Source organism: Neoarius graeffei, chromosome 14 (genome assembly GCF_027579695.1).
Source record: "Neoarius graeffei isolate fNeoGra1 chromosome 14, fNeoGra1.pri, whole genome shotgun sequence".
Taxonomy (NCBI): domain Eukaryota; kingdom Metazoa; phylum Chordata; class Actinopteri; order Siluriformes; family Ariidae; genus Neoarius; species Neoarius graeffei.
In genome coordinates this window covers 31,851,698-31,879,168 of record NC_083582.1, presented here as the reverse complement: position 1 = coordinate 31,879,168, position 27,471 = coordinate 31,851,698, and the positions used below count along the sequence as shown (strand labels likewise).

Here is a 27,471-nt window from a genome sequence, read left to right as displayed (position 1 = left end):
GATAATGAGATGAGATGTCAAATACTGGCTTATTTGAAATTTCATGACAGCAACACACCTCAAAAAAGTTGGGACAGGGGCAATAAGAGGCTGGAAAAGTTAAAGGTACAAAAAAGGAACAGCTGGAGGACCAGATTGCAACTCATTAGGTCAATTGGCAATAGGTCATTAACATGACTGGGTATGAAAAGAGCATCTTGGAGTGGCAGCGGCTCTCAGAAGTAAAGATGGGAAGAGGATCACCAATCCCCCTAATTCTGCGCTGACAAATAGTGGAGCAATATCAGAAAAAAAAAAAAAAAGAAAAAAAAGAGTTTGACAGTGTAAAATTGCAAAGAGTTTGAACATATCATCATCATCATCATCTACAGTGCATAATATCAAAAGATTCAGAGAATCTGGAAGAATCTCTGCGCGTAAGGGTCAAGGCCGGAAAACCATACTGGGTGCCCGTGATCTTCGGGCCCTGAGACGGCACTGCATCACATACAGGCATGCTTCTGTATTGGAAATCACAAAATGGGCTCAGGAATATTTCCAGAGAACATCATCTGTGAACACAATTCACTGTGCCATCCGCCGTTGTCAGCTAAAACCCTATAGTTCAAAGAAGCAGCTGTATCTAAACATGATCCAGAAGCGCAGATGTCTTCTCTGGGCCAAGGCTCATTTAAAATGGACTGTCGCAGAGTGGAAAACTGTTCTGTGGTCAGACGAATCAAAATGTGAAGTTCTTTATGGAAATCAGGGACGCCGTGTCATTCGGACTAAAGAGTAGAAGGACGACCCAAGTTGTTATCAGCGCTCAGTTCAGAAGCCTGCATCTCTGATGGTATGGGGTTGCATTAGTGCGTGTGGCATGGGCAGCTTACACATCTGGAAAGACACCATCAATGCTGAAAGGTATATCCAGGTTCTAGAGCAACATATGCTCCCATCCAGACTAGGGATGGCAAAAACTAAAAAAAATCTTGACCGACCACCGAGCCTCATTAGCCAGTTAAAGTCGGTTAACCTATGAGTTTAAACAGGGATGCAAACGGCGCGCCTTTTTCACGGCTCGTGCAGATCTGATTTTTTTTTTTAGGGGGGGGCGTTGGAGTGTCTGAAGAATTTCATCAGAGTAAATTCTGTATTAAAATTACTACATAAGCAAATGCCATTACAGTCCATGAAAAAGCCGTGAAAAAGTCGGCATCTGCGCCTTTAGTTTGTGTGGAGAGATATGATCTGCAATAACATGCATTGTTGGCTACAGACCGAAACATACGTTCAGAATGCACTGGCCAAGGCAGGACTAAACTCGATGTGCCTTCTAACGATAATTTAAAAAAAAAAAAAAAAAAAAAACAGAATAGTAATTTATAAGCTAAAAAGCCTGTGTCTACACTTTTTTCTTTTGCCGAGTGGCAGCTGTGTTCAACTGGGGTGGGACATGACTGAATGGGTGTTTCTGATTTGTCAGCTGTCATCCTTACACCGCATGTCATGCCCCAAGCGTTTACAACACAGAATTCCAGGTTCTCCGCTCCAAAATCGGCAGCTTCAAAATGATTGATTTTTTATTTTTTTTTTCACCGACAACCAAAAAAAAAAAATTAACCGGTTGACGTTGATTCGGTCAACCACCGGTCAAACGGTCATCGGTTAACATCCCTAATCCAGATGACGTCTCTTTCAGGGAAGACCTTGCATTTTCCAACATGACAATGCCAAACCACATACTGCATCAATTACAGCATCATGCCTGCATAGGAGAAGGGTCCAAATACTGAACTGGCCAGCCTGCAGTCCAGATCTTTCACCCATAGAAAACATTTGGCGCATCATAAAACGGAAGATACGACAAAAAAGACCTAAGACAGTTGAGCAACTAGAATCCTACATTAGACAAGAATGGGTTAACATTCCTATCCCTAAACTTGAGCAACTTGTCTCCTCAGTCCCCAGACGTTTACAGACTGTTGTAAAGAGAAAAGGGGATGTCTCACAGTGGTAAACATGGCCTTGTCCCAACTTTTTTGAGATGTGTTGTTGTCATGAAATTTAAAATCACCTAATTTTTCTCTTTAAATGATACATTTTCTCAGTTTAAACATTTGATATGTCATCTATGTTCTATTCTGAATAAAATATGGAATTCTGAAACTTCCACATCATTGCATTCCATTTTTATTTACAATTTGTACTTTGTCCCAACTTTTTTGGAATCGGGGTTGTAATTCCCTATATAGACCCCTTTCACTGACGTCACCCGAAACCGGAAGTAAACAGACCCTGCGCAATATTGGAAGACCAACAAACTCGTGATTGGGGGAAATAACGGCAGCGGTATGTGAACCCACGAGAATAAAGTGGAGTGGCAAACGACTTAAACAAACAAATCTGAGCTGTTTTATTTATGATTTATTGGCCCAACAGTAGACTTCAAAGAAACCTGTGTGAGACGTCACTTGGCAAAAAACTGTGGATATAATGGATAAGTCTGTGCATGATCTGCTGACACTGAGGTAAGCAAACGCAAGAAATTCAGATTTAAAACATGCTAAATTGGCCCCAAGTTGATAACTGTATGAGGAGCAAGCCTCCCAGACTTCTACAATTTAATAATAATAATAATAATAATAATAATTTAGGATGGTTTGGGGCTTGCTCGCTGCTGTCAGGTTGGTTGTTGAGTAGCCTGACTTTTTTTTTTTTTCTTGCGTGTGGTATCATTGTTGACGCGAGGTTGTGTTTTTGAACATGCCAATGCGGACACAATTTCCCCTGATGAGTTATGACTTCAGACGCGATGTGTGTGTGGAGTCCGCGTGATATGTGCGCAAGATAGGCTTCTCATGTGTTTAGAGATCCGCGCTCCGAGACAAGTGCAAGCGCCCCCCCCCCAAGGGAAAAAAAGGGACCCCCTGAAAATATCGGCATAGTTCGAACACTGAGTGTAGGCACTGGGTGTAAACAACAAATAGTTTACAATGTCTGGGTAGCAAACAGATGGCAGAATTGGTGTCAGGTCCTCCTTATGTTTCCATTCTCCCTTGCCGCGAGTCTTATCATATGGGTCAAACCCATCAATCACAGCCAGTTTCTCCACATACCGTGCCCTTTCTGCAGCTGGTAATGTACTCACATAACCAGAATTATCATCCATCGTGTCACTTTACTCTCGCTCGTACTTTGTTTTATATTGCGAGTGCATGTACTTGGTCTTCCAATATGGCGCCTAACAAAATCTCGCGGCGCGGTGACGTCATGTGAAAGGGTTCTATAGGGAGTAGTGAACAAGTGAGCGATTTCAGACACAGGGGAACGTTGGCAGATGTCGGTCACTTTGATTTCCGCTGTACGTTTTACTTCCGTCCTATGATGTCTCGCACAGGTCTCAACAAATCTCGTTTACAGCCGTTGCTTTGACATATGGACTGATATTACAGAGCACATTTCAAACACTCATAACTTGCTATAGCAGTGACAAAATAGCTATCAAAAATGCATTCCGATATTTGATAAAATGAGAAATAGAATTTTGATTAAAAAAATGTTTTTGCCTTCAGTTCCCCTTTAACACTTATGGTGATGATACACGGGGCAACTTTTTGGGCAATGTTGCCGAGCAATGTTGCTGGCAACGGGCAACTAGGTGAGACAGGGCAACTTTTCAGGGCAACAACAGTTAGCAACGGCAGTTTACAGTTAGCTAAAAAAAAAAAAAAAAAAAAAAACGATGTCTTAATTTTTGCTGTGACCATTTAATCAAGCTGTCTGTTGTTTTTTAGAGCTTTGGTGAGGTAAATTCCTCCATATAGAATATTAAAATAACTTACCGGCGTAAAAACAGATGAGGAGTCTCGCCATCTCTTCACTCCACTGACACTGAGCGGCCGCCATATTTGTTTGAAATTTCTGATCCGAACCTCACCGGAGGTCACATGACTTGATACTCGCGTTCTGATTGGCTTATCTCAAAAAGTTGCCAGAGATTATCAAAACCATTCAGAAAGAAACAATGTTGCCCAATCTCAATAGAAAAGAGTCAAAACGCAATTGCCCAGCAACATTGCTCGGCAACATTGCCCAAAAAGTTGCCCCGTGTATCATCACCATTACAACCTTATAAGCCCATTGCTTTAAATATTGTCTTGTACATGTTACCGGCCATAACTCTGAAAATAATAATTAATCGTAAATTATTTTTGAACTCAACTTGGATCATGAATAGCAACATGAGCACGCAAAGTTTCATTGATACAGCTTATGTTGGTTCTGAGAAAACTTGTCCAGATTGAAACGGACTCCATTCCCATATCCCCCGTGCACTTCGTGGCAGGGGATAATAGACACATTTGTTAAGGCACACAGCTCAAAGATGTATTCCAGTAAAATGCAATAACTCGCTGGTAAATATACAGTACGTTCATGAGTAAAAGCTGCATTTATAAACGCTTACAAAACTCACAAATTTCTCAAAATAAAACAAACCCTCACTAATGTGCAGCCTGCGCGCTTGCACACATCTGGACCTTAATACGTCTTCTTTTCTCCCCTCTGGATTATCAAAATCCTATTTTAAACACACATTTTATGTAAAAAGTGTCAGAATGCAACAATACAAGTTGATTTTGCACATATGTGCACTTTATCACGACTTACGCCGACCAGCTACTTGCTACATCACATCCTGATTTCCCAAACTACGGGGGAGGGGATACAGAACATGCATGTGCTAATCGTACGTCCAAAAAAATACAAAATAAAATAAGGGCCGTTAAAAGGTATTTGCATGAACACATTATCACGTGAACTTCAACAGCTCGAATTTATTTAAATAAATAGTCCTTTTCATTCGCTATTATGCATTCGTCTCACACTGTTGCACATGTCTTATACACATGCTATTGTATTGTGCACTGCAACATGGTCCGAAAGAAACATTTTGTTCCCACGCAAGCCTATGCACATGTAGGAAAGATGATTTAAAAATTAAATCACTTGGCTCGACAAAGCCTTTAAAATCACTGTGAGCAGATAGACGGTTTTGTGGTTCAAAGTGAAACTTTTGCATTTTGCTGGTTTCGTACTAAAAGGGGAAGGTGAAGCTTCTCCCTGAGCAACCGCGATACAGCAGCATGTTGAAGGTTGTGCTGTATTCTGTGCATACCTAGAAGTGGTATCAAACTGAAAAGGAAAAATGATGTCGTCCGCATTGCAGATCTGGCAGATGAAGCCTCGCTGAGTGCAGAGGTCGCAGTGATGCACGTGATTGCATGAGAACCGGATGAGAGACTGAAGGAAGGACTCGTACTGGCTGTCCACTATCTGTGTAGAAGAAATGAGAGAGAGACTGAAAAACAGCAATACAGAAGGGACTTGAGTGAATAAACATTCACTTTAGCAGAGGTACGATCAGGGAATTGCTCGGATTGTTCTGTGTTATAGTGCTGGGTGATTTAAACAAGACACGAGTTTAAAAAAAGATAAACAAACACCCCACAAATAAAATACAAACAAACACCCCACAAATAAAATACAAACAAACACCCCACAAATAAAATACAAACAAACACCCCACAAATAAAATACAAACAAACACCCCACAAATAAAATACAAACAAACACACACCCCACAAATAAAATACAAACAAACACACACCCCACAAATAAAATACAAACAAACACACACCCCACAAATAAAATACAAACAAACACACACCCCACAAATAAAATACAAACAAACACACACCCCACAAATAAAATACAAACAAACACACACCCCACAAATAAAATACAAACAAACACACACCCCACAAATAAAATACAAACAAACACACACCCCACAAATAAAATACAAACAAACACACACCCCACAAATAAAATACAAACAAACACACACCCCACAAATAAAATACAAACAAACACACACACACACACACACACGTCCATCAGTTAATCAAAACTACAAATACATCTACAGACCAAAGTCCAAATACATTAAAACTCCTGTTTTGCGCAACATGTGCTGTGTGCAGAGCAAACATTAGCCATTTTTGCACAGTCACTAAACTGGTTTATTTCTTGACTGTTCACTTCCCTTTTCAATGGCATGACCATGATTAAGCTATTGTCAACAGACGTGACGTTTCATTTGTTCATCCTGAACGGCTCTAAAGACTCTGTTTATCAACTGATGTGGCTTTGAGATCTGGCTCTTTCTAAACGGCCGACAAATTTCACAGAACCACCTTACCTGCCTGAAGTCCAGCACGCTATACAGATGGCTTGATTCCAATAGGTAGGTTCTCTGCTGCAACCTGCAATGAAGAGCTATCGTAAGTACGCACTTAAAGAAGGTAACACGATTAACAGCACTTTAGTACAGAAGCTGAGAGAGGCCCTTCATATAATCCTTTTTTTTTTTTATTCACCTTGTTATCCCGAGATAACGACATAATTAATTCAGGATCTCGAGAAAACAACACAACTAATTCGAGATCTCGAGAAAATAAAATTATTCCGTGATCGAGAAAACAATTATTTCATGATCTTGAGTAAACAGGTGAGAAATGGTTCATTCAGGTGCGCCAAGAGACTTGTGATATGCTGACTTTGGGGCTATTTCTCATTCTGTATAGATGCAACTTTGGTCATTAGAATGTCTGGAATAATCGATCACCTAATAAGGCAATATTTTGATCAGGGGTTGACACGGAGAGATTGCATCAAGTCTTTTAATAAGGGATAATTTCAAAATTAGTCCGCGGCACCTCCGCAGAAGTCTGCTAGAAATCTCAGCTGTTTTCTCGAGATCACGGTATAATTTTGTTTTCTCGAGATCACGGAATAATTGTGTTGTTTTCTCGACATCCTGAATTAATTATGCCGTTATCTCGAATTAGTTGTGTTGTTTTCTCGAGATCTCGAATTAGTTGTGTTGTTTTCTCGAGATCCTGAATTAATTATGTCGTTATCTCGGGATAACAAGGTGAATAAAAAAAAAGGATTATATGAAAGGCCTCTCGTGGCTTCCATACTTTAGTGTAGTGTTTCCTGTATCTGTTCACATTTTTGATCTCCCCAGTTCCCAATGAACCCCCAATAAACTAACCAGTCAAGAACTCGGCACTGAAATGAAGGAAAAAAACAAGAGTGCTCTGGGAGCACAATATTCCCCACTACAATATACAGGAAAAGGCATATTACTGTCCTGCAACAAAGCCTTCTGCAAAAGTTTTGTGAAATTCCTCCAAAAATTGTAAGAGGAGTTGATTTCAGAAGGTGAACAGCCTTTCCTGGGAGGGATGGACGGACAGACAAATGGACACTGCCACGACATAATCCCCCTTTCGGCCAGTGGGGGATTTAAAAAAAAAAGTTTAGGAAACTGTCCACTAAATCAGTAATGCACACACATACTTGGCCTCAACTTTTTTCCGGATTCCACTCCGACAAATGAGCAGGTAGTCTCCGAGGAGGCGGAGTCTCTGCCTCAAGCGTTGTACTGTTGCCATGGTTTCAGTGTGATCAAACAGGTCAGGGTTTAAGAGGTCAAGGTTTAGCAAAGGCTCCTGCTCAATGTCAGTAAGCAGCTTCAAGGCCTGTCTGGAGACCTACACACACACACACACACACACACACACACACACACACCTATTTCACTGTGTGTAAGTAATAACATAATTGTGTTGAAACATACTGACAGCCCTTACCTCACGTGCAGCGAGATCCCAGTTGTGCACCACGCGAGAGGGGATGATGGTGGTGTCACCATAGTGACAGGCATCACAGTAGTATTGACCTGAGAACTCGCACAGCCTAGCTCGCCCCAAAGATGCACCAATCTGCCTGGAACAGCCTATACATGCGTGCACACACACCGTCACATTAGTCAGTTAATACTCTATTGATGCTAACTTCCATCCGTCCATCCATCCGTTATCTGTAGCCGCTTTATCCTGTTCTACAGGGTCGCAGGCAAGCTGGAGCCTATCCCAGCTGACCACGGGTGAAAGGCGGGGTACACCCTGGACAAGTCGCCAGGTCATCGCAGGGCTGACTGATGCCAACATGTCAGTGTAAGTCATGCAGCTTGGTAGTTGCCATCGTCACACATTCAGTAAGGGCTGATGCAGATCCTCCAAACAGCATTCACATTAAACACTATTAGGCTGACTAAAGAACTCTTTCCTAGTTGAGAAATTCAGCTGAAACAGTGCCATGCTGCCTATAGTGGCATGAATGCAAAACATATGGAAATTAACTCATGCTAACCAGCAAGTACCAGCTTTTATCATATGACCTGTTTGGATGCGCATGTGCGCTCTCTTAATAAAACCATCGGGAAAAGTCATGTGACTGGGCAGATATGGATTTTTGAATCTGGTCCGGAAAAATCTGTACGCGGCCCCAGACTCGTTTCCCCTCGCTTCCGCCGGTTTCATTTTGCTCGGAATTGTCTCATCTCATTATCTCTAGCCACTTTATCCTGTTCTACAGGGTCGCAGGCAAGCTGGAGCCTATCCCAGCTGACTATGAGCGAAAGGCGGGGTACACCCTGGACAAGTCGCCAGGTCATCACAGGGCTGACACATAGACACAGACAACCATTCACACTCACATTCACACCTACGGTCAATTTAAGCTAGCCGCACACTACGCCGATCCACGCGGTACCGAACCGACCCATTTCAGAGCCGACTCCCGACAGGGCACGCGCATATCCCCGACTAACTCATGACTGTTGACGAGTGCAGTCGCGATTGAAGCGACACCAAACGAGATTATGCGAACTAAGCATCATAAACATTCTACTAAATATCACGTGACAATAGCTTTGTGATTGGCTATTGGATATAGTTACTGTTAAATCCAACACTTGAAGATGCTACAGGCTGAATTACAAATGACACATGGAATATGTAGCGCACTATCTAGGCTGCATGAGCTATTATTTCCAACCTCATGCAGCCTATATAGGGGAGTTAAAGCGATTTGGAATTCAGCCACACAACTTGAGCAGAGTGGCTTTCCAGCCCACTGTGTCTATGGATAAAGCTTCAGTCTATGGAATTACAGTATGTACCTGCATTAGGTGCTACCAACACGCATTTCTCGCGCTAGAAATTGTTTAATGATGTCACGTGTTATATGCGAAAGATATGATTGGCTATTGCTGGCGACTCTCGCTGATCAGTCTGGCTCCCGATTAGTTTTTCGAATTGGCTGTGAGATGAGTCGGTACCATCGAAAACTAGTCTTTACGCCTGACTCACGACTTCAGTTGGCTCGGTACGCTGAAAATCGGCGTAGTGTGCGGCTAGCTTTAGAGTCACCAGTTAACCTAACCTTCATGTCTTTGGACTGTGGGGGAAACCGGAGCACCCGGAGGAAACCCACGCAGACATGGGGAGAACATGCAAACTCCGCACAGGAAGGCCCTCGCCGGCCACGGGGCTCGAACCCGGACCTTCTTGCTGTGAGGCGACAGCGCTAACCACTACACCACCGTGCCGCGCTCGGAATTGTTACTTTGAAAAATGAGCGACACTACTGAGCACAGTGAAAGTGAATTTTATGAGCCAGATGATTTATCAGACACGGGCCTAATTGAACAAGTTGAAATTGTCGAAAAAAAAGTGGGGGAGGGAAGGGTACTCGAGCTGAGAAATTTCACTTGCAAGTTCTTTTGTGTAGACTTAATCGGCTTGTATTGATGAGGTCTCCATAAGTTGAGCAGAGTTTGAGCTGACTTTACGAACGAGGTTACCGTAAAATCATTTTCACTTCCGAGAGAAAAGTCAGTTGTATTTTATAGAATTCAAACTTGTGCAAAGGTGATTCAGCATAGAAACGGTTTGCTGTCAATCAAATAAAAATTGATTGGGTCGTTTTTCGCACACCGCTGTTCATTGTTTCCCATGGTGTATGAGGGGAAGTCAAAAAGTTCTAAGACAAATTGAAAAATCTTTAGTTATGAAAATAAAGCCATTTCTCTACATATCCTCCATTTAAGTCTAAACACTTCTGCAAGTGGCGTTTCCATCGGAGAATTCCTTCTTTGTAGAAGTCTGGGGAATGTCTTTCACACCTTTTGAAATTATAAACATCCGTCTTAGAACTTTCTGTCTTACCCTCTTATGTTAATTAAAAAGGTAGGTTGGGCCAGGCGGGAAAATATTTGGCTCTTGGTCATTTGTATGACCTCAAAGTGACAGCATGACCTTCAGCCAAATATTTTCCCATTCAGTCAATAGGAACATAGTATTCCTATAGTGTCATTAGGATGTTGCTAGTTTTTTTTTTTTTAACCACAAGTCATACCTGCACATTTGAAGTTCTGTGCATTTAACCCTTTTGCTTTGGGGACAGTTGTCAGATGGGGCAGCAGGACCGCATCCCCCTTCAGCCTGTGCTGAACAAGTCTGTGGATGTTGCCTCCACTCAGTGATGTTATTTCAGCACCTGTCTCATTCTCCTCCTCCAGGTATGAATCCAGAGCCCTTCGGATAAGGCTTCTCCAGGCACCGGCCTCCTCGCCACTCTCGGCCTGCACCGTCAGCGTCTCATTTGCTGTCAGCACCTTGACAAACAGCCCAAAATTAGCTATATGCGAAAGACCTCAAACATAGCCTTGTTAACATGCTCAAAATGCAAAAAGTACCTTGAAGAAGGCAGGGCCACCCAGCGCCACAGCAGGGACCACATCCCTTACAGCATCGATGCCATGAGAGAAAACACGCATTTTGCACCCATTCTGCATTGAGAAACCTTGAAGCACTTCCAACGAGAGAGACAGCACCATCAGACGTGAACCTTGCTCCTCCCGACTCAGGAGCACCACTGCCTCCTTTATGGCATCCGGTTCTGGCTCGCAGGGCCTGTTCCAGTCTATCGCAGGCGGATTAAATGGCTCAGAGGGTATGGAGACGGCCATGGTAGAGGGTGAGAGATCATCCCAATCTTCTTGCGGTTGGTGTCGCACATTCCTTACAGCCTCTAAAATGCGCTCTACCCAGTCCTCAGCCTCGGCTTTGCTTGGTGCACGCAGGTGGAGCTTCTTTCCGGGGAATTCGAGATGGAAGCGGCCGTCGGAGCCCAGTTGCACATCCTCACAGCGCAGCAGCGAGCGGTTTTCACAGATATTACGCTCCTCATCGTCAGCATATAAGCGCAGCTCAAATGGTGACAACTCGCAGTAGCAGGCACGCCACAGACCCACCGGACCACGCCGCTCCAGCTGGCCCAGCTTTAAAAGGCCTCGAAATGGATTTGACAAGCCTTAGAGAGGAAAAAAGAAGTGCAGAAATGGTGTTTGACAAAGCAGACGAAAGGGCAAAGTTGGCATTCGTTACACAATAAGTTTAATTGTTCCACGAAATCGAGTTGTACATGAGCTGATAGCTGATAAGGTGTGTAGCACAGAGTCGCCTATAAGCCATGTACGACCAGATTGAGTGGAATAACTTATTTTAATCCACATTCACTGGATTTTGAGAAATGGAGCATTTTTTTTTTTTGGCAAATTCAATAAATAAAAACTTTATACAAAAACATCCGACAAAATCATTTCCGCTGAGAACAAACAAACCGTGGAAATGACAGTAGCAATTTGTGAAAAATGTTATAAATTCCCCCCCCCCAAAAAAAAATTAAGTGTTTACCATCAAACGCTTTTATTCCATATTTTGTTGCTTTTTTTGTATTCTTTGGGGTTTTATTTTCGAGTAGAGTTTTTATTTCGTCCTCGGTTGGTTCAGCAACACGCTCCACCATTTTGTTTTTTTCTCTACTCACGGTATACAAGCTGATAGCCTAGTAATAGAGTAGCCAATCAAAGCACCCGATTGCTTCTATCCAGTGAACGTCGATAGAATAAATAGTACTATCCAAGTCTCAAGAGCAACACGGTTTAAAGATAGTCAGTACTTTTCCAAGTTAGGTGAAGAGTTATTTTGTACATCAGAGTCCCAACATATCCAGTGCCTCATGTCAGTATTCCTTCCAAATCTACACCCTTAAAACACATTAGAACACCTGAACAAGGTGTTCTAACGTGCCAACAAGGACTACAGTTGGCTTGCTATCTTTGGGACTGCGGTTGTCGTGAACAGTTTTGCACTCAAGTTTCCATTAAATGAAGAGTTATAACATCCACAAAACTGACTTCACATTAAAACTGTTAATGTTATAGTCATGTTGTCTGTTGTTGTCCAGGTGAGGATGGGTTCCCTTTTGGGTCCGGTTCCTCTCGAGGTTTCTTCCTCGTGTCGTCTGGGGGAGTTTTCCTTGCCACTGTCGCCATGGGTTTGCTCATTGGGGATAGATTAGGGATAAAATTGGCTCATGTCTTGGGTCATTCAGATTCTGTAAAGCTGCTTTGGGACAATGTCTATTGTTAAAAGCGCTATACAAACAAACTTGACAAGTACCCCTTTTCCACCAAATCAGTTCCAGGGCTGGTTTGGGGCCAGTGCTGGTTCACAACTCATTCAACTTGCGAGCCAGCTGAGAACCAGTTTGATTTTCCATAGCTCGCGGTGCTAAGGGGAGCCACGTCATTATGTCGCTGTATACATCAGTTACGTCGCTGCGTTTGCATAAACCTTGGCGCGAACATCGAAGCAACAACACAGAGAAGCAGCAGCAGCAACAACAATAATAAATGACTTCGCGTTTGTACAGCTGCGGCTTCTCATCGCTTAAAAATGGCGACCTTTTGCGGTCTTGTGATTGTTGTTGGTCTTCACAACTCCGCCCCCCCCATTGACACAAGTAGTTCTTTCCTCTGGCCCAGCAAAGAGTTGGTGCTAGCCTGGAACTGGTTTTTCTGGCCCAGAGCCAGTTCTTTGCTCAGTGGAAACAGAAAACCCGGTTCCAAACTAAGCACTGGCCCCGAACCAGCCCTGGAACTGATTTGGTGGAAAAGGGGCAAAGGTGAGAGCTTTCTAAACTGCAGGGTTCTCCACAAGGGGTTTTAGAGGTGCGGGCCGCCCCCCTTTCTGTGATTCCCGCCTCCGTTTAATTTCTGCCGCCCCTTTACAAAAGGAAGAGACGTCCCTTTGTTTTCTTTGTGACAGATAGCCTTTCTCTGTTGGAGTACCGACAACACCCAAGTGTGAAACTCATTTACCAGCAATTAGTTTAGTCAGTCTGACGATTATAGTCTAGAAAAAGCATTTATAGTCTAAGAAAAGTGTTTCACACTTCGGCGTTTTTGACACATTGTTCTTGCGCCGGGAGATAACACGCCTTTATAATAACGTGTGAATCGACACCAAGTTCGAGAGTTTGATTTTCACAAAGCTGCAAACCTATGGGCAGGCTTTAGGAACAGGAAGATCACCTTCGAAGTGGATGTTTAGGAAAAGAGGTAAGCAGGTAATTTTGAGTTAGTTTCTTTCAAATATCAAAGCATTTTGTGCAACCATATTTTAGAGATCATGTTAGGCTGTGTAACTATTACAATGCATTTTGCTTGAGTCTGTATGAATGAGTTTAAATTACAATGTCATTTTTCTTTATCTTCTTAGACTGTTAACTGGTGAACATGGATGGAGCAGTGTAAATATAGCCATGGAGCAGTGTAAATATAGCCATGGAGCAGTGTAAATATAGCCAAAGCAACATCTTTTCAATGTACTTTACTCTCTAAAAATAATTTATTTTTTTCCAGTGGTGCCTGCAATTACATTTCCATTTCAAACAATGTCAGCTTTTGTGGAGCAGGGTGAATATAGTTAATACAAAAACTTTTCTGTACTTTTCTGTTCTTTTTTTGTAGTTTGCCAAATAAATTTTTTTTTTCCAGTTCCATTTCAAACAGTGTGTCTGAATATGATGTGTAAGTGTGTAATGTTTGATGTATGATGTGTTTCGTACCAGTCCAATTGATTCTTCTATTCTAAATGACTACTATTTGAGAGTATTTTATGCAATTTTTATGCAAATGACATATGTAAATTTATGCAAATGTGTTTCAAGGTCATCCGATTGACCCCCACCCCCCTATATTTTCAATCCGTGGAGAACCCTGAACTGATAAAGATGATTGAAGGGCAGTTAGTAATTCCTCCTTGTCCTGATAAGCTGGATGATGCTAGTCCATGTCATTTGGTTCCCCCTTGCTTTCACAGGCCCTGCTGCAGCCACAAAGCTTTTTCTTTCTGCATGTAATGCATTTTATTGAAAATAGGGAATAACAACTTAAAATATGACCCAAAAAAAACTCCAACAACAACATCTCGACCTTTTATTAAGAGGAAGGGCAAAATAGACCAGAGTTTAAATAAAAGCTTGTCAACAAGAAACATGTACATCTCACCATAATGCAAATCACTGGTCCGAGAACAGTTCTTGTGCTGTTCAGTTCCCCAAATTATGCTTATTATGAGGGTTTTTCCTAACATGAGCACAGAAAAGACACTCCAGCTTACGCACTACTGAGGTTGCTAAAAGCAGTGCACGCAACTTTAGAAGCGTGTGCAGTCTGAGCCACTTCCCTACTCTGACACATGATCAGTCACACAGCAGAGGGCTCGTAGTATTTGTATCCCCCTTAGCGTAAGCAGTTCCTACTTGTGTAGCTCAGTATAGGCATTTTGTTCCACAATGTCCGATAGACTCGGCACATTGTTTTGTTATGAATTTAATAGTCAGGTTCATTATTGGCACCCTTGTTAAAAGGGCACAAAAATATCTAAATTATGAGAGAACCTTCAATTGATGCAAATTTATTCTAAGAAAATAAAAATGCTCGTCAATGATATATATTTTAACAAACCCACATGACAATTACTGGCACCCCTAAGTAATCTTTAGATATAACGTGTAACTAAAACATGTTCCCGTCCTCCTCCTTCTGGCTGCTCCTGCACATTCAGGGTCGCCACAGCGGATCTGTTCAGCATATTTGATTTGGCACATGTTTTACACCGGATGCCCTTCCTGACGCAATCCTCCCCAATCTATCCGGGCTTGGGACCTGGATTGTTCCCATTATGCTTTAGTTAATACATTTAAACGGTTTAAGTTCACCTGAGAGCTTTGGAACTTGAGTGATCATCCACTTCCTGTTTCATTGGGATATAAATGCAAGGTGGCAAAAAGGCCAAATTCTCTTTATCAACATGAAGAGAACACACAAATGAAGTTTAAAAAAAAAAAAGGGTGCTGGGAGTAAATCAGTTGAAAATGCCAGAAGCTGTAATGTAATCAACATGCCTGGATGGCATACCCAACCAGAAGGGAAGACGATAGAGTGCATAGCTCCGCTAAACCCCTCATTTCACCGAGTACGATCTGGAAAAATCGTGCGCGACTATGATCGCAGCTATGTTTTCCCGTAATCGCGGGCAAAATCCGTGCGACCTAAACCCATTATTTTCTGTGTACGCTCTGTGTTATCTCGTTCGACCTTCGATGTGTATGCTCTACCTGCGCCCTATACGCTCTGTAGACACTTTACATACGCTCTACTTGCGTCTATCCACTCGATCGGATGCGATCTTAACATGACCAAAGCTCGTCCTGTTCGACCAATCTGCAACATAGATCGCCGAGAGATCGATGCTATCCTCGCAAGTGCGCGACCTCGGCCGATCAAGGCTCAATCTTGGCCGATCTATCTATGTACGAGTTGCAACGTACCCTCGATCAATACGATTTAGCCTGCGATATAAACATTCTAGCCTCACTCTGTGTGCTCAATTCTCGATCTTTTCTAGATAGATTCTTGCCTGAGCTACGTGCAAATTTGTCACGGTCGCCCGGATTTGCATGACTGTATAAAAAGGCCCGGCGATCGGTGGCCGACTATCAGTTTTTGACCAGCCTCCGAAGGGACAACATGGACCCAATCGCTCTGCATCATGCTATTGCGCCCTATTTATATGACATTCATTCAGTAGGCGTAGCTTAATTGGATTAGGCGAAGATAGGTCGCAACTTAAGCAATGGTCAATCTTTATTGGTTGAAGTAGGTCACACCTTAATCCTCTAATTGTGCCCATGGGAAGAACAGGGAGCGTACGGGTCTAGGGAAGGTCTGGGACAGGTTGTGCGGAGCGAGGCTTGATCACAAAAGAGTGAAGCTAGATCGCAGGGATCGAGTGAGTGTCGAGGACGGGCCGAGCAGCATAACCATGCGCGCAATCAGTTCTCGCTTGAGAAGACTGAGCATCGCTCATCCCTGTTCTAGCCTCAATTGTCTCTCGACCAATGCATCCTTTCCTTGACCTTGTTCGCGCTTTCGACACGCTCTGTGCGACTTTTAGGTCGAGGCTCAGTTTGACATGTCAAAAAACCGAGCTACGATCTCTTTGTCGGGGAGACCATTCCTCGACCACGTGCAACCACGGAAGACCAAGGCGTGACCAACCCTCGGTCAACCGTCGACTGCGTACGACCTGCGGCGACCAAGCCACGCTCCAAGACCGCAGCTCGGTCTTCCGGGAAGATTTCTCAGTGAAATGACCCCCTAAGCCACATATCAAAGTCAAAAATCACTTGAACCTAGGAGAATACTAAAGCTGTCCACCAAATTTCATCACAATCTGTTCACTACTTTCTGAGTTACGTTGGGAACAGACAAACAATAAGTTGCATTTATATCGCGCCTTTCTCAAGCTCAAGGTCGCTTTACATAGGTCAGAGAAAAACACCAAAAAGAGTTGCTAAAGAGTGGCGAGTTTATGCATTGGCGGAGAAATGTTCATGAAACAATGGTTTTGAGATGAGATTTGAAAAAAGGAAGAGAAGAGCAGTCACGGAGGGGCTGAGGAAGGGAATTCCAGAACTTGGGGGCAGTGGCACTGAAGAACCTGCCACCCAGGGTAGAGTCTCGAGTGCGAGGAACAGCAAGGAGATTATAGCTAGAGGATCTGAGAGAGCGGGATGGAGTACAAGGGGTCAGGAGATCACAGATGCAAGAAGGAGCAAGGCTATGGAGAGCTTTGAAGGAGAGTACTATGATTTTACATTTAACCCTGGACAGAACAGGGACCCGGTTCAGCTGAGAAGGGGGGGATGATATGAGCAGATGGTTTGGTGTGGGTGAGGAGTCTCGCTGCAGAGTTCTGAATGTATTGTAATCTTTGAAGGGATTTCGTGATGCCAATGAAAAGGGAGTTACAATAATCTAGGTGGGACATAATGAAGGAGTGGACCAACATTTGAACATTACTAGTGGAAAGAAAGGGGCGAAGGCGGGCGATGTTCCGTAGGTGGAAGAAAGCAGTCTTGGTGAAGGATTTAATGTGGGGATCAAAGTTGAGTGAGGGGTCGAGCAATATTCCAAGGTTTCTAACAACAGGTGAAGATTTAATTAGTGCACTGTGGATGTTAAGACTGAAACTGGAGGATTTGGACAATGAAGATTTGAAGCCGATAAGCATGACTTCTTTTTTTATCGGTGTTAAATTTTAGAAAATTATTCTGCATCCACAACTTTAGGTCTGATAGACAGTCATTGAGGGAACTTGGGGGGTGGGGGGGGGGGGTGTCAGTGGAGGAGGATGTAGGGAGATATAATTGGATGTCATCAGTGTAGCAATGGAAGTTAAGACCATGGTTACAAATAATTTGGCCAAGGGGCAGGATGTATATAAGGAAAAGGAGGGGCCCAAGAACAGACCCTTGGGGGATACCACGAGTAATAGGGGACATGGAGGACTTGTGTAGACCCAGTTTGACAAACTGTCATCATTAATATATATATAAAAATAATAGTAATCCTGGTTCCACATACATATCTGGATTTGCATCAAAATCTAATCAATTGTTCCTTGGCCCATGGTTCGCCTTCCCTCAATTTCATCAAAACCCGTTCACTACTTTTTGAGTTACATTGGGAACAGGCAAACTGCTGCAAAAACAACCTTCCACAAAGTTGGTGGAGGTAATAAAGTTTTAAAAATTTCTCATCTCAGCATTTTGTCAGAGGAATATCACTAGGATAAGACTCCTTCAAATACATTCTTCACCACTAGTAAGAGTCAGCTTTCGAATATCAGTATAATACGCGGACATCTTAAAATCTCTCTTCTATAATGCCATCATCCCCTTACCAATCTGTCTACGATGAACCACACTAGGTGGAGATGGGTGGAATTCAGGTTCAGCAGCAGGAGATACCGTCCCGTTAATCTGGGAGGAATCTACAACATCAGGATCTTCAGAATCTCCACTTGCGTAGGAATCTGGCTTATAAATATCCTCCTCTGAGATCCAGGACCTGGAATTCTGAGAAACAAGAGTGAGCATGCATTTCGTTCCATTCAATTACAAAAACGTACTCAAACTCAATTATTTTCAGTAGCTGATGGTATAAAGAACCAGAGTCTGAGGATTATTTGTGGATTAGATAAGCGAACACCTTAAATTAGAAAGAAAAAAGGGAAAAAAAAAAAAAAAAAAAACACTTACATGGCGAGAACAGACAGAGCCTGCAGATATTTGCCTGCTCAGAGCTTCAGAAGTGTGATGGAAAGAATCATTCTCAGAGTTGTTTACCAACTCGACAGCATTGGAAATCAATGGAGCAAGAGTGCTGGCAGCCAATGAGTTGGAAGTCACCTGACAGGTTAACATAGGGGAGGAGGTATCTAAGGAAATGGCAGGAGAGTCTTCATCTTGCTTCTTATCATCTACTTTCAAAGACTCAGCAATTATTGGTCTTGTATTTACAAGGGCAGTCGTAGGCTCTGTTATTTCCTCTTCTAATAGCTCTTCCTTCAAAACAACCGAGTGCGTGTTTGGGATGGATGAATCCGTGGAAGGCTCGAGGTCCATTTGGTGTACATCCTGTTTGTTTGAGGAGTCTTCATCACTACTGCTGTGCATGGAGGACTCAATCATGCTATCTGCAGCAGGGCTAAGCACATCTAGGTCTTTTATTATATCCTGGCTAGAGGAGCTACTCATTCTGAAATAACAGACAGAGACGACATTTTAGACAAAGTGACGACAGTGTTGCTCAGTATACTTCAAGAGGCTTTCAGAAACATCTGCGGTCGGATAGTTTGTTTTATTCTATCCACATTCACTGGATATGAGCTCTGATTGGCTACTCTACTACTAGGACATCAGCTCGTATACCGTGAGTAGAGAAAAACAAAATGGTCGAGCGTGTTGCTGAATCAACCGAGGACAAGATGAAAACTCTACTCAAAAACAAAAGCCCCCCAAAAATTATCAAGTATTTAAAATAAATAGCTCATAGTTTGTTACGCCCCCAATATCTCCTGTTCCACACTCCAGCCCAGTCGGTGGCGGTAATGCACCTTTAAATTGGTTTGCCAACCACCAAAAAACCCTAAAGAAAAAAAAAAAAATACAAAAGGGAATAAAAGTATTTGATGGTAAGAATGCATCACCACATTTTTCACAAACTGCTCCTGTCATTTCACCGGTCCGTTTACATTCTAAGCAGAAATGAAGTTTTTATTTACCGAATTTGCGCAAAAAAAAAAAAAAAAAAAAAAAAAAAAGCTGTTTCTCAAAATCCAGTGATTGCCGATAGAATAAAACAGTTATTTCACTCAATCAGCTCATGTACGACTCAATTTTGTGGAATAACTTAAATATCTGTAACTAAATCTCAATAAACCCACACCGTTCATCTCCTCACCCAGGATTTTACTGAACATTTCTTCAAGCTATTTCTATTATCCACCCTCGTACATATGCTTTGTCGTACTCACTCTGCAAGCGCGCTCTTGTTCTCCGTTTGGCAGCTCCAGCTCTCTCTCTCCGAGCCGAAGCTGGAAGAGAGATGGCAAGAGCCAGCTGTGTCCAAACTGAGGTCTGAGGGCGTCCTGCCTTCCTGACCTCTCCCTGAACCCACAGATCCAGATGACTGTGATGCTGTATCCCAGGATTCTCGGTGTGAAGAGGGAGGCCACAAGTCATCAGTAGGCAGCGGTGGACATAGACCGGCAAGTGCCAGCGGCGTGGTGGTCCACTCATTGAGCACTGCGGATTTGTAGGAGAGCTGGAAAGCAAGCGAGGCCAAGCCCTGCAGAAGGCTGAGCAGCACCTCACGCTCCTCAGGGTCAAGGAGAAGCGCACCAGGCTGGTAGTGGGCCCCCAGCTTGGTGCTCTCACGGAGAAGTGAAGTCAGGTAGCACTCCAACAGGCCATCGTTCAGTGCCAGACGCACCCATGCCCTGCACCGGCCTACGTCCGAGTTGATGAAGCTCAGGCTCTCTAGCTCCAGAATCACGTCTCTGAAGGACAAAATGGAGAAAAAAAAAAAGTTTTAAAAAAACTTACATTATTTCATCCAAAGCACTGTAATGCCGCTTTTCCACTACAAACGCGGCTGAGTTGGGCTGAGCCGTGCCGTGTTGAGTTGGGCTGAGTCGAGCTGAGTGGGGCTGCTGGGGTTGCATTTTGACTACAACTGCGCTGAACCGTGCTGGCTGGAAGTGGGTGGGACACATTGGGTGGAGTTAGCAAAAGTGGGTGGACGTCACGTGATGTCGTTAGGCGGCGCAAACAGTGACATCAGTGATCTTTTAAGCGGTAGTCTCACGACCCAGATAGTAAACAATAAACATGGAGGACATGGAGTCGTTAGTGTTGCTGGTCTTGGTGCTGTGGCTTGTTGTCACCGACAACGCCAACAGATACTGGCAAGAGCGTATAGATGAGGCGAGGCGTATAAGGCTTCAGAAATTCTCGTAATTCGTAATTCTTCTTCCGGGTTTACGGTGTTTACAGATCCCAGCGTGCTCGCGGGGCGTGTGTGGGCATGTGAGGACACTCCTCCTCACCAATCAGTGCACAGGGGAGTGTCTCCTCACGCCCCTAGCCCCACTCGGCTCAGTTTGGCTCGCTTCAGCCCCACTCCAAAACCGTGCGAGTTTTGGGTGCTAAGCAGGGCTGAAGCGAGCTGAGTCGTGCTGCTCTGAGGTAGTCGAAACGCGAGCCGTGTCGGGCTGAAGCGAGCTGAAAAAGGGTAGTGGAAAAGGGCCATAAGAGTCCGGTAATAAATCAAGCCAGCAAGGAAATGATTTCTTTTTCCATGTTGTGCACTGCTCGGTAAAAACGTACGAATGTTACAAAATGCATCAGCAATAGGACCCAGGTTCATAATAAATGAGAAAACTAATCTGGAACTAATCTGACATCTTACATCATTGTTAAATGAAACGTTCAAAGCTATATGAAGGAAACTAGGCATACATTAAAGTGCATATCCTGGACTAGGGCTGTGTACCGGTACTGTGTACCGGTACTGTACCGTGAAAATCAATTCGGTACAGGTCCAAAATACCGGATCATGAAGTACCGGTACTGTACCGATATAAATTTACACCAAGTATCTGCTTATTTTGTGACTGAAGATGCGTAAATCCTACCACAAAGACGAAAATTTAGCACTGGAAAAGACGTAAAATGCCGCGCTGAAACTTGAAATCAGAGCCATCTTTGATTTGAGATCCTCTCGCCACAGTCTCACGAGACATTGTGAGAGCTTGGCTGATCCAGCGTTCTGATTGGTCAAAAAGACTCAAAAGCAGGTCAGCCATTTTTCCTTTGCTGGCATTGGCGGCCTTTGTTGCTTTGTGTGATTTTGCCGCGCAAGTTAAAGGCCGCGGACTGCCCGTAGTCTGTAGTACTCTAGTGTAGTCACTTCCCACTGTGAGACAACTTATGACTTTTTGTCCCAAGTTAACTATAGGGTGACTGAGAAGTGAGGTAGGAAACCTAGTTATGTTCGGTTTTCTTTGAATAAAGATACCGACAAGTTGTCAACAGTTTATTAAATGTTTCTGTCATTATTGAAGTTCAGAAGAATTTGTCAAATTGTTCAGGTACAGGTCCGGACCTGTACCTAAACCTCTGTACCGGTACCTGATGTTATGTTTAGGTATGCAGTCCTATCCTGGACCAATTTCATTTTTTTTTTTTTTTAATATGAAAGTATGTCCCTTTACACACTCATCCAGAAGGGTAATTTTGCACAAGGCCATCTGTCTACAGCAGAAAAAAATAAAATAAAACGCATCTGGAAAAATCCCAAGGGAGTCTGGAGCCAGATTCGTGACGTCACGTGTGGATCCACCAGCAGGCTGCGAGAGCTTTGCATGGTTTCAGTGCACAGCCTGTGTATACCAAGTTTAGCAGCTAGCGATTTTGCACTGAAATATGGAATCGTCGCCTGAGCGCAATGTTACTTCTCCTTTGGATGTCAGAATTATTTCTTACCCTGGCAACAGTCAACTTGTGAATTGCTGATTTTCTTGGTCTTTTTCTCGGCTCAGCTTGGTCCTCAGCTTCCGGGTGCCTCGCGCAAAGTGCTCCCATTTCTCTCTCGTTGTCCGGTCTTTTGGGAAACGATGAGTACTAATCCCATCAAGATTGGTGTTGCTACACCCTCCTACGATACATCCGTTAACCATTTTAATAATTACGCGATAACGTTGAAGAAATTTGCAGAAAACCACCAGGTCGTTTTCTCATAAACAAACCAGCGCTGACGTAGGATTCAGAGGGAGGCGTCCCGCACGCGACGTCACGAAAATCAATGTTTGCCGGGAAATCCAAATGCCAAGTTGTTTCAGAGGCGGACCAATTCGCCTCAAATGCCTTGATTTCAACTGAATTTTTCTGGTATTGCGCAAGGTAAAAAAATAAAAAAAATAAATTGTACAAAATGTGACAGATATTTGACCAAAGTTTAATATAAAATAGGAGAATTACACTGATCTTGCTCCTGAATTTACCCGTGATATGCACTTTAAGGCCAGTGAACACTTATTTTGATGGAGTGTGTTACCAGCTTGTTCCTATTTGTTTTTCAAAACACAAAATGTAAAAAAGTTAAAATACAGGAACATTGTTATGAATATATTTAACCCAGATGGGAGAGGACGGTGGACGAAATCTCATATCCTCTCTATGGTATAAAGTGATGACTGCGATGCAATCATTTCACAGGTTTATACAAAAAGGAGAACTAGGGCACAGACATGCCACGCAGACAAAGCTTTGCGCTGTAACCTTTTGGACGATGAGTTGAATATAGTGCTAATGGAGATCAGTGAAAGAAACTGGGCATGATCTGCTCACACATTTCACACTTCTCAGTGAATCAATTTATATCCACAATGCATTTTCTTTTTTAAATGTTTTCATATGTTCAAATCTTTCAGTGAAGGCATACATTTCATCGTTCCACGGCTCTAAAGTGACTGACGAGCTTGTTTCATTGGCATGCTGCATTAAACTGCCTCACTGGCATCATTTACCCGTCTGTCGTTCATTCAGTTAAATAAGTTGCTGCAGTGTGTTCGTGTTGTTCCTATTTACGAGAAGATAAGCACAGTTCACTTTAACGCCTGGAAGTATACAGGCATCCTGTTAAAGCAGTATTAATCTCATCAAAATTATTCACTTAACAGTTTTTCATCCCTTTTCTTCTTTCTGGAATTTTACCTTCAGTCCAGATGTTAACTGGAGAGTCTTTCAATTTTTACCCCCCCCCCCCCCCACACACACACACACACCGAAAGAAAAAGCGTGAACACCTACATTCAGCCTTCCCACCCACACAGTCCAGTCATACTGACCACAGTTTAAAAAAAAAAAAAAAAAAAAAGTGCCGACACCAAAAGGTTTCGAGAGTGTTTTAAGCTTAAAGGAGAACTGAAGGCAATTTTTTTTTATCAAAAAAATTCTATTTCTCATTTTATAAAATATAGTTATGCATTACTGACAGCTATTTTGTCACTGCTATACCGTAGCAAGTTATGAGTGAGCCCCCCTTTTTTTATTTAAAGAATGGGGATCCATCAAAGTCTGATCTTCACAACACGTTTATGGAAGTGTATCATGGCATGCGAGTTGGCCTAGTGGTTAGCGTGTCCGCCTCTTGATCGGGAGATCACGAGTTCTACTCACGGTCGGGTCGTACCAAAGACCATCATAAAAATGGTACCTACTGCTGTCTGGCAAGGCACGCTGCAATTGAGGTATTTCACCTGACGTCACAGGGTCACGTGACGCCCCGGTGTCCGCCATTTTGGACGGCAAGCTAGCTAATGTCAACAACAGTAGCTGGTATGTTACTGTAGCAATGTTTACGTTCAGTCATTTGGATGACTGTTAAAACCTTTCAGTCTCAAGTTTTTCCTTTACTGGATTTACTAGTTTACTGAGCCAGCCAGCCCCGGAGCGCTAGCTAGCCGGCCAGCCAGCCCCGGAGCGCTAGCTAGCCGGCCCGCCAGCCCCGGAGCGCTAGCTAGCCGGCCCGCCAGCCCCGGAGCGCTAGCTAGCCGGCCAGCCAGCCCCGGAGCGCTAGCTAGCCGGCCCGCCAGCCCCGGAGCGCTAGCTAGCCGGCCAGCCAGCCCCGGAGCGCGCTCAGTAAACTAGTAAATACAGTAAAGGAAAAATTTATAATGGGCCATGTCTCAACAGGCCAAGAAGTTATTTCAATTACATTTAATAACATTTTGTTTATCCTGAGGACTGAAAGTAAATGAAAATGTGAACAAACCTTAGCTGTCAGTGAACAATCCTGGTGGAAGCAGGTAAACGTCGTTCTCTAAGCCTGCTAACCTCAATTTTTGCAAATACCTCTCCCTCTGCTCACCCTGTAAATGCCCTACGTCGCTGGACAGTGAAGGTGTTTTCTGCATCTCGCTCCTTTTTCTTTTATGTTTTTCGTTTGTCGCCTTCCTCGCATTCAAACTGATTCGAGCCGTGCCGTCCAAAATGGCAGCATCACATGACTTGGTCACATGAGTGAAATACCTCAATACAGATGCAAGTGGGTAGTCAAACTCTCGCGGTTACCAGAGGACCCGCCCCCCCACTGTAACCCTAGCTATGTAATGGCCGAGGGCTACGGAAACGGAGATCGGCGCCGCCCCTATGCGCCACATGCCGTCGGAAGGACTTTGACTTGATAGCAAGTTATGAGTGTTTGAAATATGGACTGATATATTACAGAGCATATGTCAAAGCAATGGCCGTAAACGAGATTCGCTGAGACCCGTGCGAGACATTGTAGGACGGAAGTAAAACATACAGCGGAAATCAAAGCGACCAACGTCTGCCAACGTTGTCAAAAGAAGCGCGCCCTCTTTCGAACGCTGACGTAATCAAGCCGGAAGTTTTCGTGTCCAAAATCGCTCCTTATTCACCATCAATGGACATGAGGTTTTTCGAGCAATCGTCCCAGACGATTAAAGTCTGTGCAGGGACAAGTAAAACTTTAATGGTAATTGTCTGATCGGATGGCAAAAGTTAGTGCTGGCAACCTACACACAGGCGTTGAGAGCAGGGAACTAGTCTAAAAGTAGCGTGTCTCATTTCACAGGAAATGCATTAAAAAGTTTTATTCATCATCAGCACAATACATACAGTAAAAGTACAAAAAATATTGAGGAAATCATTCAAATTTCCTTGTTTTTGGTTATAATTCGTCCAAGTGTTCGAGCGTACTGGAAAAACCGGGCTCAGAGGGGTCCACGTAATGACGTAATTATACCAATTGGCTAAGGGCGACGAGGGTCAAGGACATCGTGTGCCAGCAACACGGTAGAAGCAGGCAAGTGTCAAACTTGGAACTTTTATATCACGATTGGAGTTTATAATAAACGACGACATCACTGAATAATGTTCCTTACCTCTAATTATTCCTTAACTGTTTTTGATGGTTTCATATATTTTGTAATGATAAATATTTAGAAAATAAAAATTATATCAACATACTGCCACTGTGGCACGGGAGCCTGTGATTGGAGGACAGCCGACAAAGGGTGTCTCTCATTGGTTGTAAATTGTGACATAAAAATCGTAAACACATACGGGACCGGGTGGCATGGTGATGTAGTGGTTAGCGCTGTCACCTCGCAGCAAGAAAGTCCGGGTTCGAGCCCTGTGGCCGACGAGGGCCTTTCTGTGTGGAGTTTGCATGTTCTCCCCGTGTCCGCGTGGGTTTCCTCCGGGTGCTCCGGTTTCCCCCACAGTCCAAAGACATGCAGGTTAGGTTAACTGGTGACTCTAAATTGAGCGTAGGTGTGAATGTGAGTGTGAATGGTTGTCTGTGTCTATGTGTCAGCCCTGTGATGACCTGGCGACTTGTCCAGGGTGTACCCCGCCTTTCGCCCGTAGTCAGCTGGGATAGGCTCCAGCTTGCCTGCGACCCTGTAGAACAGGATAAAGCGGCTAGAAATAATGAGATGAGATATGGGACCCGCTGATTGGCTGTTCACATACTGAAGCCAAGCGGAGACGTGCGGCATCTGTTGCTGTTGTCCGAAGAAAACTACAGCTAAAAAAGCTCAACTACCGGATTACTTGGACAATCTTAGTCAGGAAGAAGCAAAGGATAGATATACATGGAAATGAGAGTTTATTAGCAGTTCTGATCCGTGCAAAATTCCTCGAAATGACTGGAGTGACAGTGCAGATTTGTGGCCTAACGTTAGCATTAGCTACATGTTGGAATATACCTTCTTTTTCCCTGAAAAGTCCCGACACAGAAGAATAGTTTATTAAAAAATAAAAACCTACAGAAGCAGGAAAACCTTTGTGTAAAGACTTTCCCTGACATCAGCTTTTGGGAACAGAATGTTGTGAAATCCAAAACATTTACTCTCAAAGGGCTTTGACGTGAACTGTGGGCTTGAACTTATTCCCACTCGTCCATGTCTCATCAACCCCAAGGACATGTAGTTACACAGCTATTTATATCGTGATGCTTATTATTGTTAAAACAAATATCTGAAGTGTTATTTGCAAAATAATTCATTTTTTTTTTTTTTCACAGTCCAGTTTCCATCAAATTCTGCGCTCTGATTGGCCGGCGAGCAGGTCTGTATCCTATGGCACGGACCCCAGTTACGGACCTCTGGCGGCTCACTCGTTCGCAACAACAAACATAGTAGCAATTTTTGTCAACATTTATAAGATTTATCAGATTTTTATCAAAAATCTTATAAATGTTTGCCAGCATTTCTCAGGAGAATAATATTAATTTTACAGCATGGATAGCGATAACGACAGCGTTCACAGCGAAAGCGAGTTTTACTACCCTGAGGAAGAAGAAATAAAAGAAAACATTTCAGGAGAAAGCTAAAAACCTCTAACTGTTGCTAACGCCGAGCAAAAACATGGCTGAATGACTCAATTTTGTATAAATAGGTGACTACAGAGGGGGCAAAATGTAGTTTTTTTCCTGCCATGGAAGTGCACTTGTATACCGAGGAGGAAGCAATTTGCATTACAGCTGTGAATGAGGATTCAAAATGGCGGCTCGGGTCGGTTTTCCCTTTCGGGCGCTCTCGTTTTCTGTTAGAATTTGGTAAAGAAAAAAATAAATATATTATTTACCAGCTTAAGGTCGGTCCGTATGGTGAAATACCGCGACCTCGGCCTTCAAGACCTCGGTCATGGTATTTCACGATACGGACCTCCCAGCTGGTAAATAACACATCTTGCTCTAGACTTTCAAACAATATAGTAAGA

General features: G+C 43.3%; 1 protein-coding gene across 1 annotated transcript in view; it reads right to left on the bottom strand.

The window, feature by feature from the left end:
• The window catches only part of plekhm1 (pleckstrin homology domain containing, family M (with RUN domain) member 1), a 62,338-nt gene that overhangs the window by 6,001 nt on the left and 28,866 nt on the right, over positions 1-27,471 (bottom strand). The window contains exons 4-12 of the mRNA XM_060939526.1: positions 19,692-20,216; positions 18,415-18,913; positions 18,057-18,231; positions 10,655-11,271; positions 10,315-10,573; positions 7,704-7,849; positions 7,411-7,604; positions 6,245-6,308; positions 5,159-5,316 (exon numbers count right to left, since the gene is read on the bottom strand). Coding sequence (XP_060795509.1) covers positions 5,159-5,316; positions 6,245-6,308; positions 7,411-7,604; positions 7,704-7,849; positions 10,315-10,573; positions 10,655-11,271; positions 18,057-18,231; positions 18,415-18,913; positions 19,692-20,216 — 2,637 coding nt within the window. The remainder of the gene's footprint in view (positions 1-5,158; positions 5,317-6,244; positions 6,309-7,410; positions 7,605-7,703; positions 7,850-10,314; positions 10,574-10,654; positions 11,272-18,056; positions 18,232-18,414; positions 18,914-19,691; positions 20,217-27,471) is intronic.